At 50.6% G+C, this 20,777-nt stretch overlaps 1 protein-coding gene across 1 annotated transcript; it reads left to right on the top strand.

The window, feature by feature from the left end:
• Positions 1–6,604: 6,604 nt before the first annotated feature.
• LAG3 (lymphocyte activating 3) lies at positions 6,605–12,478 on the top strand. The gene is made up of 8 exons (XM_071433881.1): positions 6,605–6,659; positions 6,890–7,061; positions 7,257–7,483; positions 7,750–8,007; positions 8,179–8,472; positions 8,796–9,086; positions 9,355–9,470; positions 11,931–12,478. Exons 1-8 carry the CDS (start codon positions 6,605–6,607, stop codon positions 12,036–12,038), a joined length of 1,521 nt encoding a protein of 506 aa, XP_071289982.1. The 3' UTR covers positions 12,039–12,478.
• Positions 12,479–20,777: the final 8,299 nt, after the last annotated feature.

Here is a 20,777-nt window from a genome sequence, read left to right as displayed (position 1 = left end):
TTACACCAGGAAAGCCTGTCCTATTAGTGCCAGTCCTCTCCCAGCATACAGGGGTACTCAGAGCCAGCCAGGTCTCTTGGCAGTGCTACAGGCAAGAGCTCAGCAAGCAGTGATTATCCACAATTGGAGGTGTTCAGGATTCACCTGGGCCAGGCCCTGAGCAACCCAGTCTAGTCTGAGAATCACCCTGCTGGGAGCAGAGGGGTGGAGTGGGGACCCAGAGGTGCCTTCCCTGAATCTCCCTGTGATGCTGTGGCTAACAAACAGGAGGGTTTGTTTGGGTTTGTGGGCCTTTTTCTTAGTGGGGCAGCAGGAGATATCCTACAGAAGTATACAGGGTGCTACCTGCCATGAGGTGCCAAGTGGAGAGGAAATTGAAAGAACAGCTCAGCTGCCAGCACCCTCTGAATTGCAGTCTGGCACACCATCCTGTTAACCCAGCACAAATGTGTGGTGCTGCAGAGAGGGGCAATCCCATCCTCCCTTTCATCTCTCCTGCTGCCTCTCTTTTGTCAACACTGATGAGCAGCAGAGAATTGATCCAGCTGAAAACTAAACTATAAAGGAATAAATCCATTTTGATTTACAACGAGCCCTTTGAGTTTAAAAATGCACCATCTCCTTCCCTAGCAATTTTTTGTTCAGAGCCAGATTGCTGGGGATCACCAAATCAGAGACTTTGTTCTCTTCAGGACTATTCTGGAGCACTGCTGTGCTCTTCCTTGCTGTGCCATCACCCACAGCAACCTTCCCCGTGGCTGTACTCTTCTGCAAATGATTTCTCATAGCATCACATGCTCCTTTAGTTACCCTACACTTTCCATATCTAGCTTTCCCACTAAGAAAGAAACAACATATTCACTATTTATGAAAGTTTGCCTGCAGCTTCCAGAGATGCAGTGCACCATGAGCTCCTGTTCTCCTGCCACCATGCACCATGAAAACACAGCACATGGATCACATCTACTTTTCACAGCTCCTCAGGACACACATGCAGCTAAGCCCAGAGCCAGACCCCTCTGTGCCCTGAGCAGCAGCATCTGAGACATGACCAAGGTGCCTCTTCTGTGTTGGAGAGGCCCATGGTACTGCCCAGAGCAGGGCACAGAAAGGGTCTGAGCCCCAGGAGCAGAAGGCACATCCTTTTGTGGTGATTTTTCTCTGAGGGAATTCTATACTCTCAGTTGAGAGAAACAGCAGCAGTGGGGATATGAGCCTGAAATTTGTGGATCAAACTTTCTCTCTTGGCTTCAGGAGAAATTTATTGTTCCCCCAGATCTGCTGCTGGGTCTTAGGGCCAGCAGACACAAGCCACATCTGTTCTGGAGGCCCCACAGGCCAAAAAATCTCCAGGAAAAGCAGTTGTACAGTCTCCCTGCAAAACTGTGAAGAGACTGAAAGGCAAAGAAGCCACACCTAAGGGGATGTTTTGCAGTCTGTTGGGGCAATCTGGGTGCTCTGGTTTCACTGCCTGTCCAGCATCAGCCTCAGAGCCTGTCCTGACACCACCTTGCCACCACATGTTGAGCTCCTGGGTACCTCTTTGCCCTTGAGAAAACCTACTGCAGCCCTGGGATGTTTGGGAGGCTATTGCATGTTTTTCCATTGCATTAAAAGCATGAATGCTGCAATGACAGATGAGTCAAAATGTAACCCAGCCTGCTGCATGGATTTTTGTAGTTAATCCACCTCACCCTCTGTGTTGCAAAACACAGGGGCTGTGCCATCAAAGACATCACTTAACTAGATACTGGCCAAGGTACTGATGAGCCCTCACCATCTCCACAGGTAATTTTGGACAACTGAAGGGGATCCTGCAGCATCCCATCTTTCCTGCAGGAGGGGTCTTTTGAAAGAGAATAGTTTCACACTTCTCCACAACGAATGCTGGCCAGATACAAGTTGCCAGCTGCCAAACATGCCCATGAGTGCTGCAGATTCTCTTCAGTAATTAAATCACCAGTTGTTTTTATTTTGTAGCAGAAATGCAGCCCACGGCTTCAGCCAGCACCTCCCAGTGCTGTTCCTGACTTTCTAATTCAGGTTTCTGTGGGATATTCAGCTGTCTACTGAGGATTGTCATACAAAGGGTGCTTGCCCTATAGCACTGCAGAAAGAGGCTGCAGATTTGTCCAAAAACCCCATAAAGCTATGCTTTCCTAGAGGTGTTCCTGTGGGATTCTGGGAAGCAGGCCACTGCTAGACTCTCTTCAGCACCACAGCAGAGACCTGTGGTGACTCAGGCACTGCCCATCCAGCAAACCCTCTAAAAAGCTGAAAAAACCCCTTTTCAGAAGAGCCTCCCAGTCAGGCACCCAGTCACTCTTCTTATTCCAAAAACTTTGCAGGGGCACATTTTGGTTTCACCCAGATCTGCTGAGTGATGTGAACTTTCTCCTTTCCAATCCTCTTCTCCTCACTCCTTTTTGGCACCCTCACCCCGGATGAGTGGATCTCCCTGACATGTGGTATATCCCACCCTTAGGGGAATAATTTACTGCTTCCAGGCATCACAGAGGGACAGAAGGAAGACTGGAGCAGCCACTTCCTCCCTCAAAAAAGGAAGTTTGTGCCCACCCTCAAGTTAATTTCATACACAGAACGTATGTCAGGTTGGTGCCTGGGTGGAAACCACCGTGGCTCTCTGTGTGGATAGAGTGGCTTGCATCCCTCTACCCCAGGGGTGCTATTTCAGTGCCCCTCTACCCCAGGGGTGCTATTTTGATGTGTTTCCACACTCTGCATTTCACACAAAGCCTGCAAAGACGTGGGCACTGCAAAGATGTGGGCACTGCCTCTTTCTGTTTCAGTGTCCTGCTGCCTGGCCCTGCTGCAGCAGGGTGGTGGCTTGGGGACCACTGCATCTGTCCCGAGTGCCCAGAGAGGGGCAGCTCCACTCCTTCCCCTCTGCAGCTGACCTCAGATGTCTTTTAGCCCCCTAAGCTTCCCAGGCAGTGCCAGAAGTCTTGCAGTTAATCCCAGCCTGATCCCTGGAACCCTGCTGCCTGTGCAGGCGCCTGTTGAGTACCAACCTGCCCGGCAGCTCTTGCTCACACCACGTCCCTGCCAGACTTTCCCTTCTGTTTCCCCAGGTGTGGCTGCTTTCTGTTTACAGTCCCTTGCCATGGAGTTATTAGTTATCTCTTATTAGTAAGTAACTTGTTTTTGCTTGCTGTGTTTGCTTTTGCACTGGGCAAACAGCAGTCAGGATGTTTTACACAAGCTCCTTCTGCAGGGTGCTCTATCTCAGGAACACCCAGGCCAGCTGATAACCCAGGCTACAAGCCACGGCGTGGCTCCTTAGATCAGCTATAGCGTGCAAATAAATTCTGCAGCACCTCACAAAGTCAGCATAAAGCAGAAGATTGTGACCAGCTTCACACTTGATGCTGCAAGGACCAAAAGGAGAAGGTGAAACGTCTCAGAGGAAAATATGGTATCACAGCAATCTGGAAGCACAACCAAAAATTCCTTCAGCAACACTAACTCGATGATACTTCAGAACAGTGTTTTCTACTCCTCCTTTTCTTGGTCAGGGTGGTTTGCATCTGTGAGACATGCCAAGACAGACAAGAAAAGCCATGTATTAAGGTTGTGCACAAGGTGTCTGCTCGGTGGAATTCAGGACATCCCTCTGGCTGTCCTGGATTGCCAGGACCCCTGACAGGGGGCTCAGAGACCCTGGCACAGAGTCCAAGATGCCTGTGACTTTGATTATGACCCATGGAGCAAATTACCAACCTTATATGAAGATCTGCAAGCCATGAAAGTCTAAGTAGAATAATAATTAGTTTGTCATGGGGTGAAAAATAGATTTTTGGGGGTTCTTAGAATGGAGGTTCAGGGGGCAAGATGGAGGAATCTGGGAGTGTCCAGCCTTTCTCCTTCTTCTTGGCCTCCATCTTCTGCTGTGATGTTGGCACTTTTAGATTGGTTTAGAGTAGAAGTTCACTGTCTAACATGGGTGATAGGTATTGGAAAGTAATTGTAAATAGTGTACATGTAGTTTTTAGTATAAAAAGATAGCACTGCCCTGGGGCAGGCAGAGCCTTTTGTCTGTCCTGCTGAGCAGACCTCGGCAGGCCAGGAGAAAGAATTTTATAGATAAGATACAATAAACAACCTTGAGACTGAGAACTGAAGAGTTCTGATTCCTTTGACTGCCAGGCTGGGAAAAGAGACTTTCTAACGTATCTCGGGGTCACTCTGACCAGCTAAAGCTCTGAGATCTGCTCTGGGCGCACCTGGCTGGAGCTCCTAACGCCTGGCACTGCTCCTGAAGGAGCATTTGGTGCGCTGGCCTCCCGTCCCCCTGCTCCTGGCACGCCTGTGTAGCCTGCCTGTCATTTCCCATGGCTCTGCAGAGTCCCACAGGTGCCTGGCAGCCTCTCTGCCCAGGGGACCCCCACGGGCACTTCTGGGAAGAGGTTCCCATGCTGATGTTCCTCCGGTCACTGTTATCTCTGCGCCGGGGTCCTGTTCTGGGAGATGACGAAAATGCCACTCGAGGAGTCAGCATTTAAAGTGGGTCGTTAGGCAGAAACGTCACCGTGTGTCTGCTAAAGATAGCCTGGTGCTGAGTAAAAAAGTGCCTCCAAAACCTTCATTTCACAACGTGCTCACTCAGCACAATGAGCCACAGATGTCCCCCCAGTGCCAGGCAATGCCCATCATTTTCCAGGGCTGTCCATCAGTCCCTTGGGACCGCCTGTCGGGATGGAGGCACATCCTCTCCTTTGCTGGTCCTTACAAGAGACAAGCTTTTCCCAGAGTACAGATTTCACTAAGGATGGTCTGGGGGGCGAGAGTGGGACAGTGCCAGGGTGCCAAGGCTACGAGTGCAGGGAGGGCTGAAATGAAGGGGAGAGCAGTGAGCTTGGTGTGTCCCCTGAAAAAATCCAGGAGAAGGGGAGCAGAGGCTGCTGGACTGTGGAGCCCTACGTGTCTCCCCACCACAGTTCAGCTTCCCCTCCCCCCCCCCCCCCTCAATTTCTCTCTCTCTCTCTCATCTGCACCCACACACTCACACCATTCTTGCACTGCTGATTCAAGGGAAAGAGAACTTGATGTTTTCTGCCTGAACTGGTCACCACAAACTGTTTTTCTTGAACAGGAGGAAAAAACACCTCCTGACAACTGTCACAAGTTCTCCCCCATCTTCACTTGTCTCCTCTTCTCTCATGCAATCCCCTGGGCAGTGTCACACAAGAGGGCATGAAGGGCCACTGCAGAGCTGCCCTCAGGGCCATGGAGGCACGCAAGGCCACACCTGAACACCAGTCCCACTACTCAGGAGGCTCAGGAGCCACGTGGGATGAAAGACCTGAGAGCTGTCCCTACAACAGAGCTCTGCTGAGGGGAAGCAAAGCGCTGGCTCTCTTTTATCCTCCACCTCCACCACACAGCTGAGGAAAACCAGAGAGCAAATAAGAATTCCTTCTACAGTCAAGAGCAGCCACTATGAGTCACCTCCCTTCCCTCAGCCTCAGAAAAAGCCCAAGCCCTTGGTGGATGAGCCACCGAGGGGCTTGGCTGTCTGACACTCATCACAAAGGGCTGATAATCTGAAAGAGTCAGAGCCAGTGGGTAGCTGGAAACTGTGAACCACAACAATGGGGGTTCTCTGAGACAAAAAGGGGGCCCAGGATGAGGCACGTGGATGGAAATGTATTGGCCTGTGCAAAGGTCAGCAGCTGCATCGGGGCCAGGATGAGCCCCCTCAGCACGTGAGCTCAAGTGGGTTTCCCCCAAAGGTGCTGGAGCAAGAGGCTTCCTTCCTCACACTCCTCAGAGTGCCACAGCATGCAGCTCATCTTTTCAGTGCTTATTTTTTCCCTCTGGATTCTCCCCTCTGTCTCCTTGGACCACCTCAGGTGTGTCCCATGCTATCCCTGGACTCTAGATTGATGGGTCACATATATCCTTGTTGGAGCTTAGCATGGAGCATTAGCCTTTCCTCATGCTGCCTGTGAACTGACCAATGAGAAAAAGCCAAGAAGTCAGCACATTGGAAAGATTAAAGAAGGAGGAAAAAAATTTTATAATAATAAGAAAACCAACAAAAGAAAGAACAGCAGAAAAAAAGACGACCATGTTCTCAAAAGCCCTGAAAGAATTAGAGAGAATCTGTAAGAGACGGGAAGATCAAACCAAAAAAGGCAAGAGATGAAAGAAAAACATGAAGGGTACTTGCTGGGAAGTGTCTTCTACACTTTTTCCACTGGCTATATAGAAGCGAAACGTGTAAGAAAAACAACAGCGACCCAAAGAATTTCCACTAAAAGATGCTTAGAGCAGTGTCTCTGGTCCCTCCCTCTCTGCCCTCACGTGCCCCGGGCTCCTGCCGCTTTCTTGGTCGTGACGCATCCTCTCAGTGATACGAGGAAACTCGCTGCCCACCTGCACTATAAAGGCATTGAGGGAAATGCTTTGATCAGAGGGGGAGAGAGAGCATGAGAGCAAGCACATCCCACTGACCCCTATGCTCACCCACCCTTTCTGACAACCTTCTTTGCCCATGCCTCATCTTTGCTGATTTCTTCAAGCTTTGGACCTCCTTAAGCACAGAGCTGAGTGAGAAGCAGCCCCTCTCCTGGATGCCACCATGAGGCTGGTGTCCCTGCTGCTGTTCCTCATCTTCACTCTGCTGCCTTTCACTGGTAAGAGGGGCTGAAAATATTGGGGAGGGCAGAGTAGCTCAGAAATCTGAGTCTGAGTGTTACTTGATCCCTGCAAAGGCTGGAAGGGAAAAACTCTGCCCTTCCAACTCCACAGAAGGTGGCCAGATATCATGCTGTATCCTAACCCAGCCTGGCAAAGATGGCATCCCCACCCCAGAGTGGGATAATACTGAATCCCACTCTCTGCTCAACTCTCCATCTTGTTACAGCTGGCCACATCCTGCCAGGATTATCGGAGGGGAGAAGCAGGGAGCAGAAAGTGTGGGTCAGAGAGGGGAGTTCAGCTGTGCTGCCCTGCCACTTGAGCCCCAGAAAGACAAGGGAGAGCTCAAAGCCGCTGCCTGACAAGATATCTGTGCTGTGGAAGAGGCATGGGGGAAGGTATGCCAGGGCCACAAGAGACACGAAGTCCTTCTGGGGGAATGGGGCGGCTGGAGGCTCTTTGAGCCCCTTTTCTCCTTTCCCATATTCCCTCCTTGCCCATATTCCTTCCTTCCCCATATTCCCTTCTACCTGCCCCCTCCCTTGATCTCATGTTTGCCTCTGGCATGAGCTGCTCCCTTGTCCTGCTTGCAGCGTGCACCAGGAGCCCCACGTGGTGCTGGAGGTTGGCTACTCGGGCCTGCAGAAGACAGCCCAGCGCATGAAGCCCCGGGTGTCGCTCCAGGACTCCGCCTTACGCAATGGCAACTTCTCCCTGCGGATTGTCCCCGTCCGGAGCGAGGACGTGGGGCTCTACGAGGCACAGGTGAAATACAGGACAGAGGTGCACAGCTGCCATGTGGAGCTGGGGGTGATCACAGGTAGGAGAGGATGGAAAACCTGGGGAATGGTGATTTTAGGGCAGGGGAGGTTGTAAAGGTGGATAGGGTGGGGATGCCGTGTTTGGCAGGGCCGTGTTTGGCACAGGCAGCACCCTCTGGAAAGTGCAGTTTGCTGCTGTCTGCCCTCAGCTCTGCAGGGAGAGCTGCCTAAGGGATAAAGTTAGGGCAGCAGAGACACAAAGGGCTGCTTTGGTGGCTCCCCTACGACCTTAGCTCACCCCCAACCCAAACCCTTCTTTTTGCAGTGACCCTCAGTCCACCCAACCCTGTGATAGAAAGTGAACTGCTCTTGATGAGCTGCAACTCCAGCCACCGGGCCAGCCTTGTGGAGACATGCTGGTTCCACAAGGAGCACCTGGGCCCCACCTCCAGGACCTTCTGCTCCTCGTCTGGGACTCTCTCCATCCTCCATCCAGCCATGAGCGACGCGGGCTCCTGGCGCTGCCAGCTTCGGTACTCTGATAAGGAGATCATTTCTGCCACCTTCAACCTGCAAGTTCTAGGTGAGCTCAGCCTGTGTGTTGATACCCCAGAATCCCTAACCTGATCCGTTTGATGTGACTGACTAACCCCCATGGCCCCAGCTCCCACCTTTCCTCACTTCCCAGGTTAGTCACCTCCCTGAGAAGCTCTTTCCAGGCACCACCCCACATTGCCTTCTTTCCCTGGCTCAGGTTTTGATGGCCCAACCAACCCTGTGGTCTATGCAGCAGCTGGCTCTGCAGCTGATCTACCGTGCAGTCTGAGCTACCTTCCCAGGGCCTTTGGGATGAGGGTGGTGGCAGCCCACTGGAGCCATCTTGCAGGAGGACATTTGGAAGACAGGGGCATCTCCCAGAACCTGAGCAGCAGAAGCTTCCCCCTGCATCTCCCCGTGGTGGGGCTGGGCGATGCAGGGCAGTACCGCTGCGCTGTCTCGGTGGGACACGGGACAATCAGCAGGGACGTGACCTTGGCCGTGCTTACAGGTGAGAGGAGAGACTGGGGTCCCTCACTGCAGACAAACATCCCCACATGTCTGTGCAGTGAGCATGGGTAGCTCCTGGTCATGGGTTCCCACCCTGGGGGCAGGAAGCAAGATCTCTGTTCAGGGCACTGCACTGCATTGGACTCTGCTGGAATGGGGGGCTTTCCTGGGTGACTTGATTATTCCTCTTAAGAATGAGAAAGACAAAGAAAATCATTTAGAGGAAGTAATAAAGAAAAGATGTAATAGCAGAAGGATGGACGAGGAAGAGATGTGGACATGCCTGTAGGCTTTCCTGAGGTTGCTTTTTTCCCTTTGGCACAGTGACTCCGAGCATCCAAGGACCAGTTTCTGAGGGGAATCGTTTGCTGCTCATCTGCAGCCTCACGCACTCCCAGGGACATGAGCGTTTCCAGTGGACACACCTTGACTCAGCCCCCACTAAGAGCAAGCTGGCTGTGGCTACTCCCCGTGGCTTGGAGGGCCACAGCTCCCGGATGGGACCGACCTTGGAAATACCCCAAGTCTCACAAAAGGACATGGGCACCTGGGAATGCAGCGTGTATGGCCCAGAAGGCAGACTGGGAGCAGTGGAGTATGACCTGCAGATCACAGGTACTGTCCCCCATGGCTCTGCAAACAACCTCTTCTTCTCCTCACCCTGCTTAGCTCTCTGGTGCCCTTTCCTCTCTCAACCTCATCCTGTCCTTCTCCCCTTGAACCACTTGGATCCCATCTTCTTATCTTTCACCAGTTCCTCATGCTGCTCCTTCCAGTTCCCCACCTACCTCTTTCATATTTTGCCTGTTGCTGTGCAGTCCCACCCCTTCCTTGGTGCAAAATCAACCATCCCTTCCTTCCTGACTGTGATTCCTCCTCACAGGTGCCCAGGTCTCCAGCGCTCCCTCCATCTTTAGTGGGCAGATTACATTTGGGCTCACACTCACCCTCCTCTTCCTGCTTGCCGTTTGTGTTGTGGCTCTGGCCCTACAAAAAAGGGTAAGTGTCCATCACCCCACTTCTGTTATCTCTCCTGTACATCCACCCTTATTTGACCTTCCCTAGATTACTCCAGAGACAGCAGTGAAAGGTTCTGGGGACACCAGTGGCCAGAGGAGATGTGGGGCTGGAGGAGCCTGCTGATGGTTCATGGACACACAGGGAAAGCTGTGGCATTGGCACATTGTACCTGGGCATTGGTAGGTTTGGCTAACCACAGCATTCCTTAGGGGCAGCTCAGACACCTCAGAGAAGGAAGAAAACCTCCTAAGCTTTGAAAAGCCTCATGTTTATTCTCCCAGAGATCAAGCCATGCTGTAGTAGAGGAGGGTCAGTTGCCAGGCTTTTGTAGATGTCCTCTCTCTCATTCCTTAGCTGGATGCCTTAATGTAACCATCTCCTGTTCTGTACCAATGCCTGCTGGTGCCCAGACACAGATATTGATGCAGGGCTGCTGTTTCTGGCTCAGCCCTCACACCTCAGCTCTCAGCTTCCTCCAACTTAATGCTCTTCATTTGCTCAGCTTCTTCCAGTATCTTGTCCTCTGAAAACTCTGCCTTGTACCTTCCCTCTATGATTCCCCAAGACCAGACCAGGACTAATCCCTCCCCAGCACGTCACTGGAAAAAACTGTGCAAACAAGTCAGACTGTTTCTCTGAAGTTTTCATATTATTGCTCTGCAAATTAATAACGTGGCAAAATCATCCTTCAGGGTTTCCTTTTGCAGACAAGGGAGTAGCTAATGCAGCTGCCTCCTACTTAGCTGTGTGGAAAGGGCCCATGATGACAATTCTGGTGGGGAAAGGGCCGGGCGATGAGAGTGAGATGAGTTTGGAAGAGCTTACCCTGGTGAAAGAGCTGGGAGCCTTGAAACTGCCTCGAGCTGAACATGAGGGATGTGACAAAATTGATGAAAAGTCTTAGCAAGTCCCAGTGGCTGGAGACTGAAGGCAGGCAGCATCACAAAAGAAGCAAGATGGAAATTTTAAAGAAACCACTGTGGGTAGTGCAAGAGCAGCTTGTGACAGGTTCTTTGTCATCCATCCTTAATCAGCACTGATGGTAAAGGATAATATGAGGCAGAAATTTACACTTTCTGTGAGACTCTCTAAAGTGTGCAAGTCCAGGGCAAGGTGATCAGAACCAACCTTTCTGGCCCAAAACCTTAGACTGGAACCCCTTGGCAGTGCACCTGTAAAGCCTCAGCTAGCAGGAAATGGGTGTCTAGCTGTTTGCTTAAACAGCTCCCATCCCACCAGGATATTCAGCACCCCAAAGCATTTGCATCTGCCCCCATGGCCCTGCTGTGCTGAGCAAGCCAGGCTCCCGTGTGGCAGCAGAGCTCCTCTATCCATGGGTGTTCCTCAGCCAGCTCTGGATGGCCCTGCTTTAGCAGGACTGGATCATCTCCAAAGGTCCTTCTGACGCCAGCCACCCTCTGGTTCTGTGATTCACACCCTTCCCTGCACAGGCTCCCCGCCGGGCTCACCCTCCCTCAGAGGGCAGATGAGGTGGTGCCTGGAGCAGAGATATCAGCTCTTCTCTGGTTCTCTCTCTCTCTCTGCTGGCATCCTCTGAGACTGCATTTGCTGTTCCTGCTCTGGTTGGAAACTGGATGCTCCCAGGGGTGTATCGTGCACACCCGATGGGCTGTTGCCCACACATTAGGAATTCCCATTCCAATCCCCTGATCCTATCAATGTCTGATCAGTACTGTTGCATTTCATTGATCCTGTCACAGGTTAGTGCTGCCTTCTCCTAAAATATCTGTGTCTTGCATGATATTCTCATCCTCTTTTTTTCCAAATGAGGCTCCTCAACTTTATCAGCTGCCTAACTCATTAGCACTTTCACACTCTCTGTGCCAATAATGACTGGTCTTTGAAGACTTGTGCTTTTCATTTCCCTTCAGTCTGGCAGAAACCTGTCAGCAAACCCCAGTCCCTTCCTCTTAGCTGAGATCACACCTACCATGCCATTCTCTAACTAATCTCATCCTTCTTGCTGTACTGTCTGTGTGTAACCCTATACTGCTATCAGGAGCCCTGAGATCGACCTCTTTTTCACTTGTGATAGTGGTTCTCTGTCTAATTTGTTCTTATCTCATTTTGCACAAGCCTTCATGCCTTTATTACCTCTCCAAAAAGGTGTTGTACAATCTGAGATACATCAAACCTGACAGTGGCCTGACCATTGCCCAGATCAGTGATTGCTCTCCCTTAGCCAGGTCCTGTCTTTGTTATTCCTTATGCCCATCACACCACAGAGGATTGTGCTGAGCCAGCCTTCCCCAGAAGGAATTGCATGTCTCAGAGAGTGTCCCCTTCCCTGGCTCTGGCAGGGAATGGGAGCCTTCTGGAAGCAAGCAGTGGGATTGTCTTCCATGGCAGGGAGAAGCCCAGACCTGTGCCATTCAGTCTCTCTCCCATGTCTGATGTAGCCTCTTGCTTCCCTTTCAGGCACAGGCTCCTGCCTTCCCAGCACTGGAAGGGATGTTTGCAGCCAGTGTGCCATGGAAGCCCATGGAGGAAAAGCAGAAAGGGAAGATCCAGCAAACGGAGTGCTGATGGATGCAGGGCATCGGGGCCGGTCTGCATGGCAGGGTGAAACTCTGTGTGCCACACAGAGAGAGAGAGAGAGAGATGGGCACCGTGCAGACCCCTCTCTGCAGGAGGGGCTAGGGATGGCATGAGCAATGCTGGGGACCTTGGGAGCTCTGTACCTGCAGAGGGGCTGGAAGCTGCAGCCAGGGCGAGGCAGACTCACCACTGCAGTCAGGTGGCCAGCAGCAGAGATGCTTGGGAGCTGTTGGGAGTATTTGAGCCAGCAGCTACTGCCTGCTTCAGTGCCACATGTCTGTCCCACTCTTTGCCCCTCCTTCATGGCCTCTCTCTCAGGCTTTCTCTGGTGGAACACCTGGATGGAGGACATGGCTGGAATCCATCTCCCCTGCAGTCTGACAATGTTTTTCCCCCCATACTGACTCTCTTCTCCTCTCCCTCTCCCTGCACTGCCCAGCTCACTGCCCTGTTGCACATTTTGAGCATTTTAACTTATTAGAAAATCATTTTAGAACTTAAAATAAATTCATGTGATGAAAAAGCCCACTGACCCCTGTGTGTGCTTGTGGAGGAACGTGCCTATTTGACAGAGCTGGGTGTACCTCTGCCTGTGTGAAGCCATTTCTAAGGCTTTTGCTGCCCTCTCTTTCTCTTTCAGTTCTGTTTTACTGAAGTTCCTGTTCGTTTCTGACATTTTCACAGCGAGGAAGGGGAAATTAAATGCCACTAGAGAAGGAAGAATCACAGGTTCAGTCTTTCCTTTTTGCTGCATTTCAGAGCCTTCTTTTCTTTTTTTTCTCCCATCTGACTGTCCTTGTTCATTCATTCATTTATTCCTTTAGTCCTCACATTTTCCTGAAAGATCCACAAGCAACATTATGGCTCTTTTAAGGACGTACTTAGCAATGTAAGCATGAGTCTGCCAGGCCCCACCTCTCAAGACCTTCAATGTGTTTAGGTTTCATGCAGTCACAGAATGCTCTTCATGTCCCCTCTGAGCAGCCATGGAGGACTGTGGTACTGAATGCAGCTCCAGACGAAACACTTAATAATGAGAGTCACACATGGGATTTCTCCCATATGGGCCCCACGCTGAGGCTGCTCCCTGCTCAGGATGGAAGATTCTCTTGACTTGAGGGAACGTCACCAAAGCCAGAATAGCTTTTTATTATTTCAGCAGGCACATGAATAGACCTTCTTACTGTGTGGGTCCCACCTTCCCTCCCCAAAAGGTTCAGGCTCTCAGGTAGTGAATGCACTCGGGTGTCCTTAGACTGCAAGAAGCACAGCAACACCCCAAGTAGCTACTCACAAGTAGCCCACTCCAGGGAGCATGTCTGGACTCCTCAGCTCTTTAGCTACTCAGCTATCCATGTATTTTACTGAAAATGACACCTCTTTCTCCACTGAATGCTAGAGAAGTGCAGCAGAGCTGTGAGGTACATTTGTCTGCTTCAGCCATCCCATGCAATTTCAGTCAGACCCTGGAGCAGAACCAACAAAAGGCAAGACAGTCCAGCGTGGTACCAGCATCTTCCTGGGCAAATGATAATGCTGCCATTTTTTTTTCAGGTGGGAGTGATCTGTCTAGCTCAATCACCTCTGTCTGCCAGATGCTTTGGAGGTAGAGAAAAGGCTGGTTAACCCCTGTGGGGCTGAGGGGCAATCCAATATCCACCAGGATCACATCATATTCTCTCAGTGCCTGACAGTGGTTTGCTCTCTCTTCTCACGCACAATGGGATGCTCTCTCCTCCTGTGGGTACCACTTTCAGCACTGCCTGTGACCAGCCTGGATGTTCTCATTGCTCAGATGTGTGCCTGGTCTGTCTTTAAACCTCCCTGTTTCCTTGTACTCTCTGACTTCCTCTGGCAATCCATCCTCAGATCTGCTTATTCACTGTGTGAAAATGGTTCCTCTCTCCATTTTGAACTAAAAGCTTTCCACTTTCACCATTTTCTTTTCTCCCATCACAAAGGCTGGGAAAAGAGGGACTCCCAAATCTATCCTACCTTGGATGGCCATTATTTTACCACATTTTATCACAGCCCCTTTTTTGTTATTTCCCCATCCCCTCCTGACTTACTGCCTTTCAGGTACAAATCCCAGATTTTGGGACATTCTCTCTGACAGTTTGGGCAGGCCCAGCTCTGTGCACGGTCAGCTCTGCTCGGGCCCTTTGCTCTGGAAGAGGAGGCAGCAGCCCAGCAGGGGAGCAGTGCTGGTTTACATGAGACACAGAGCCTTTCTCTGCATCACTTCCATCCAGCCCTTCCGTGTTTTGTCTGCCTCTCTGGAAGAAGTTGAACAACACTGAGCTTGTAGCCAGCTGTTCACTGTGCCTGTCATGATGGGCAGATGCCTGACATGGTGCAGTTACAGTGAGAAAAAGCCTGGGAGTGTTTATGCAGTTTAAGTTTTCCTTCCTAGAAACTATTCCTATATATAGGAAAATATTTCCAAATCAAGATGGCACAAGGCAAGTCGGTGGAGTTGAGGTGGAAGGACCAAGAGTCTGCACAATAAAGCAAACAAATTTGGAAACCTGTTTCAAGTTGTGTCAATAAATAGAAACAGGAAATAAAGCAAATGACATATGACAGAAAGAGACCTGATGCTTTTCCATAAGGATACAGCCACAGGTGTAAAACTCAAATAGAAAAAAAATATTTTCAACATACCAGAATATGGTCATTTGACCCTGGCTGGGTCCATCACTCCTTTCTCTAACTGGATGGGAGGCAGAAAGTATAACAAGAGACTCATTGGTCCAGATAAGGACAGGGAGAGACCTCTCACTGATTATCATCACATCAAAACAGACTCACCATGGGGAAATTATCTGAATTTATTACCAATTAAATCAAATCAAATCCAAGCAGGATATTGAGAAAATAAACTCAAATCTTAAAGGACCTCCATCCCACCACTCCATTCTTCCAAGGCTTAACTTCACTCCCAATTTTCTGTACCTTCTTCCCCACAGCAGCACAGGGAGACAGAGAATGGGGGTTGCAATCACTTCATCAGGTGTTATCTCTGGCACTCCTTCCTCCTCAGAGGAAGGACTCCTCACTCTCCCCTGCTCCAGGGTGGGGTTCCTCCCACAGGAGAGAGCCCTCTATTAACTTCTCAAATTTGAGTCCATCCCATAGGCTGCAGTTTTTCACAAACTGCTCCAGCATGGGTTCCCTCTGGGGTCACCAGTCCCACCAGCAAACCTGCTCCAGCATGGGCTTCTCTCTCCACAGGGCCACAAGTCCAACCAAGACTCTGCTCTGGTGTGGGCTTCCCATGGGGTCACAGTCTCCATCAGGCATCCACCTGCTTCAGCCTGAGGCTCTCCATGGGCTGCAGGTGCATCTCTGCTCCACCATGGACCTCCATGGGCTGCAGGAGTGTCCTGCCTCACCATGGGCTGCACCATGGGGCTGCAGGGGAATCTGTGTTCTGGCACCTGGAGCACCTCCTGCCCTTCCTTCTGCACCAGCCTTGGTGTCTGCAGGGGAATCTGTGCTCTGGCACCTGGAGCACTCCTGCCCTTCCTCCTGCACCAACCTTGGTGTCTGCAGGGCTGATTCTCTCACATATTCACACTCCTCTCTCCGGCTGCAGTTGTTCATGCTCTTTTCATCCCACTTGACCATCTTGTCCTAGAGGCTCTACCACCATCACTGGTGGCTCAGCCTTGGCCATCAGTGTCTTGGAGCCAGCTGGCATTGGCTGTGTCAGACATGGGGGAAGATTCTGGCAGCTTCTCACAGAAGCCAACTCTGTAGCTCCCCAACTATCTAGACCTTGCCACAAAAACTCATTGCACAGTGGATGGAAACTTTTAAAAAACATAGGAAATCCAGTGGATTCCCTTTTAGCAGAGAGGAGGGCTTAAGTAATGCAAAGAAAGCGTTACACATGCAAATTCCTTTGCGTAGGACTCCTCCAAAAGGAATTGGAAGACAACCTTTAATCCCAAACTAATCTTTCTTCAGTAAGAAAGATCAGCATCATTAGAAAAAATCATAACTAGGTCCAGATGTTCTGCAACCCAAACTTCTGAGGGATTTACAGTGAGAGGCTAAATTCTAGCAAATAGCATAATCTGACAAAAGAGCAACAAGAAAAATAGATCTATTGTGGTCTTTGTGCATTCTGCACAGCCTTTTAAAAACAATAAAATGTTAAAACCAGATATCAAATTATGTAGGCTACTAAGGCATACTGAGTTTTATATTTGCTTGGCAAATTTATTGGAACAATATCAGCACCAATCCTGCAAAAAAATCTATGACTTATTACTCTGCTTCTGTTGTTTCAACCCTGATGAATAAACCCAAAATATGTAGGGTTTTACTTTTGCCTTCTAAAGGCCAAACTGTCAAACCAAGCTCCTTACGGGAATGCTGTTGTTGTGGGTAGTGCATCTTGCGCCTCCCACTAAGTTCCAAAGCATCTGGGACAGTCTTTTCATACTTGTGGATTCCATCATGCCCAAGAGTTTCTCTCCTAGGTTTCCATCCCTCTGGCCTGCCAGTTCAATGCCTCTCCCTCCAAGAGCTGTCATATGACATGCTCTGAAAAGGGGGTCGCTCCCACCTGAACAGAGGGGTCTCAGAGGGTCCCATGGCAGGAGGACATAGGACACTCCTGGAGCCCAGAAACACAGGAAGTCACACACAAGGGCAGATTTTGCAAGGATTTGGTAATTCTCATTCTTACTGAGGTTCCTCTTCTTTTACAAGCACTGTGTGTCTTCTTTCTTGTCACCAGGTCAGCATTGCCCCTTTTGTATGCAAAATGACACAGGTTTTGGACCAAGGAGAGCACACCAGCAAACTCCCTAACGAGTTTGGGGGCTGCCAGGAGCTCAGTTAGGACCCTGTGCTCAGGCACTCCCCAGCCCTTCAAAATCTCAAATGAGATATTAGGAAGAAATTCTGTGCTGTGAGGGTGGAGAGGCACTGGCACAGGTTGCCCAGAGAAGCTGTGGATGCCCCATCCCTGGCAGTGTTCAAGGATCCTGGTCTATTGGAAGGTGTCGCTGCCCACGGCAGGATGTCGGAGTGGATGATCTTTCAGAAGGAATCTTTCAGGTTCCTTCCAACACAAACCCCTCTGTGATTCCTCGGGCTTGCAGGGCGGGCAGAGCTCTGCGGGGACACCGCGGCTGCTCCGCGGTCCCTCCCAGCTCCTTGTCCCGAGCCAATGCCGCCATCTAGTGCACCGTGCGCGGGATTCTGCGCTGCTGAAACACCTCCAGCTGCGCATCCGAACAACCCCTGCCACCACCTTCTGCCCCTCGCTTTTGCCAAGGCCAGCAATAGTGAGATAGTAAAGCGATATGCTTCCTATATAGGTTCCTAAAAACTCCTCCAGCCACCTCCCTCCTGCCTGTTGCATTTCTCACATGTCCTTAACACGGGCTTGGTCTTGGTTAGGCTTGCTTTACCCTCTGTCACTTTTGGTGACACATTTCTGCAGGTTGCATTCTTGATTCCTCTGTCAGTGCCCTCCAAGCAGTCCCTAATTTCCCAGCACACCTGGCTCGTCTTGCTCCATCAGGCTCACCCCTCCTGACTAAATACAGGGGACCCCCTTGCTCATGAAGGACCTTTCTGGAGGGTTCCTGATTTTCCACTGTGATCAGCACATTTACCTTTATGATATCTGCTTAGAGAGACCTTTCTTCCCAGTTCAGGCTTCCAAGTTCCTGCAGACAGGTGTCTCTCCCCAGTTTTCCCCATTTCTGAGGAACACAGCTGTGTTGGGGTGAATCACTGGCCCCCTCAGCAGCCAGCTTGTTGTTTCTAGCTCCCACATCAGGCACCAGAAATGCCCCTCGAGAGGCTCACCAGGTGTCAGCTATTCTGTTGCAAAGAGAACGCTCCTGGCCTTTGAAGCTGCTGATAGTCAGGTGCCTCAAGATCTGGCTTTTATGCTGCATCAAACACTTGTCCTTCCTTCTCTCTAGTACCACTTGGCAATCACTAATTTTCCAACACATCTGGGTATCTTTCATCTTTCAGTCTACAGAGGCACACTGAGAGCCCCCATGATGTGCAGGGAACTTGGTTTTTAAGGAGGTGATCTCTGGAGGCATCTTGGCTTTCCAGTGAAGCCAGTTAAAAGGTCTTTCTCAACATCTGATTTCTGAGGCCCTTTTCTCCCTTTATCTCTCACTTCCTTGGAGACCCTCAGTGTCTCTGCAGACTGTGACCATCACCCAGCACAGCCTGGAAGCTGCTCCTCTCCGCTGAGAGGATCTGTTTCTCTCCAACACGAGCTTGCAAAAATATTGCTGGTGATGGGATTAGAGCAAAGAGAGACAGCGCAGAGTGTCTCTGCAAGGGATAAAGCAGGGAAACATGACAGCCCCTGATTGGTGGGGGCAGAGCTGTGTGCAGTGCTCAGGCTGTTCTCGCTGTGCTGGGGGGTCACTGTGTGATGCTGGATGAGCCCCCTTTCCCCAGGGGTGCAGTACAGCAACTGCCCCAGCGAGGTGAGAACCAGACTTGCCAAGAACCTAAAAACCACTTAAATATTTATGAGGAATATTACATTCAGAAGAGAGACTGACTGGCTAATATTATTCATCCCTTCTGGATTCTGATGTTTAATTAATGCTTGCAAAGTGCTTTGAGATGCTTGGATGAAAGAGATACAAACACGTCACTGCACGCTGTGACCCTTGGTCCCAGAGGCACCTGTTCCCCACACAACTGCAGCAGCTCCAAGAGATGGATCCCCACCCTAGGGTGACAGTGGATCCAGAACAGGCATTCTCGCAACGTCACAAGCCTGAGGCTTTGTCACCTCAGACCACAGCCCTGCTTCTCCTTGCAACTCTGCAGCAAGTTCAAGTGCATTTTGCAAGCTTTACCCCTTCAGGGAGTGCTATTTCTGGTAGATATTTGCAGTGACATAAACCAACTGTTTAAAAACAAGCCAGTGTTTCTGCATTACAGCGTGCTGGGGAGACAAAACGCGAGCCAGAATCTGTACAAACTGAAGCATCAGCTCAATGCCTCAGATCCCCAAGCACTGAGATGCCAAAGCCTTACAATCCCAACCTGAGTTTTCTTAACGCTGTTTTTTTTTTCCCAGGACATCCCCTCTCTGGCAGCTGGGGACCAAAAGGACATTTCTATTTGACACATGTGAGAGAGTTTTGAAGATGCTGATGGGATATGTCAGGTTCTTGCCAGACAGCTCAGAGTGTCTCAGAAAAGGACATTCCCAAGTTCTGGACACTAGCAGAGTGCCCACCCCATCGCATTGCATCGCATCACATCACATCCCATTGCATTGCATTGCATTGCATTGCATCCCATCCCATCCCATCTCATCCCATCCCATCCCATCCCAGTTTGTATCCCACACTGGGAAGTTCCTGTCTCGTGCAGATGCCTTCCTCTCTGAAGCAGGACATCATCTTTCTCCAAAGTCCCAATCAATGGAGAAGCCCTTGCACTGGAGGCCTGGTCACGGCTGTTCCTGTCACAGCTGGTGGCACATTGTGAGCCTCGCTGCCGTGGCTGTCTGTCCCTGCTGCCCCCAGAGCCTGTGAGGTTGCACCTCACAGCCCCATCCTCACACAAAGGGGCAAGTCACTGCCAAAAGGAGGAGAGTGGGTGGCGCAGAGATGAAATCTCAGCCATGTCTGGGGCTCAGTGGGTTTCCGCCACCTTGGCTGAGGCTGGGATTCAGAGAGAGAGAGAGAGAGACCAAATGTGGGTGGGAAACCACAAAAGCCCCCTCCTCCACCCCACAGAGAAGGGAAACTGCTGAGATTCGGTAGTGGTGCAGGTTGGTACAGGTTACTGAAGAGTAACCTTACACTGGCTTTACAGGGCGAGGTTTTGGTACTGGAGGGGCTGCATCAGCGGCTTCTGTGAGACGTGAGGAGCTGCCCCATGTCTGTCAGAGCCACCTCCAGACGGCCCCAGAGCAGACCCACTGCAGACCAAGGCTGAGCTCATCAGTGATGCTGGTGGCACCTTTGTGACAGTGTGTTTAACAAAGGGAAAAAAGCTGTGCACAGCACCTGTGGGAGACAGGAAAGACAATATGTGGGAGAAACAGCCCTGCAGACACCAAGATCAGGGGAGAAGGAGGGGCAAGAAGTGCTCCAGGTGCCAGAGCCGAGATTCCCAGGCAGCCCATGGAGAGTCTGCACTGGAGTAGGTTTTCTGGCAGAAGCTGTGGCCTATGGAGGACTCACAGTGGGGTCCCGGATGAGATTATCTAGCACCCTACCCAATCACACCCTGAAAGCCTCCAGCAATGGCAACTCTGTCACGTCCCTGGGGAGGTTGTTCTGGTGACTGATTGTTTTCACTGTAAAAAAGGTCTTTCTAATGTCAAGTTCAATATGAAGAACTGCAGTCCATGGGAGGAATCCACATCAGAGCATTTATTGAAGGACCCCACAGTGCAGCAGAGGAACAACATAAGCAGGAAGAAGCAGCAGAGATGAAGTGCTATGAACTGACTACGACTTCTATGACCTGTCCCCTGTGACACTTTGGGGGAGGAAGGAGGGGTAGAAGAGTCAGGTGTGAAGTTCAGCCTGAGGAGAAAAGAGATGTGGGAGAAGCTGTTTAAAGTTGTTGGGTTTTTTAAAAATTTATCACTATGTTTGTTTGTTTTTAATTAGCCATAAATATATTTGTTTGTTTTTAATTTGCCAAAAATTAAATTAACCTTTCCCCAAGTTAAGTCGGTTTTGCCCATGACGGTAGCTGGGG

The sequence above is a fragment of the Agelaius tricolor genome, unplaced genomic scaffold (assembly GCF_023055355.1).
Source record: "Agelaius tricolor isolate 1412-34295 unplaced genomic scaffold, bAgeTri1.0.p SCAF_9, whole genome shotgun sequence".
Taxonomy (NCBI): Eukaryota; Metazoa; Chordata; class Aves; order Passeriformes; family Icteridae; genus Agelaius; species Agelaius tricolor.
Note: the sequence above shows the minus strand (reverse complement) of the source record. Positions and strands in the feature narration are given on the sequence as shown.

Bases quoted from the DNA above. Each gene is read 5' to 3' on its own strand.
- LAG3 (XM_071433881.1), top strand. From the start codon at position 6,605: ATGAGGCTGGTGTCCCTGCTGCTGTTCCTCATCTTCACTCTGCTGCCT. The intron at 6,660-6,889 runs GTAAGAGGGGCT...ATCTTGTTACAG, and splicing joins CACTCTGCTGCCTTTCACTG to CTGGCCACATCCTGCCAGGA. The intron at 8,008-8,178 runs GTGAGCTCAGCC...TCCCTGGCTCAG, and splicing joins CTTCAACCTGCAAGTTCTAG to GTTTTGATGGCCCAACCAAC.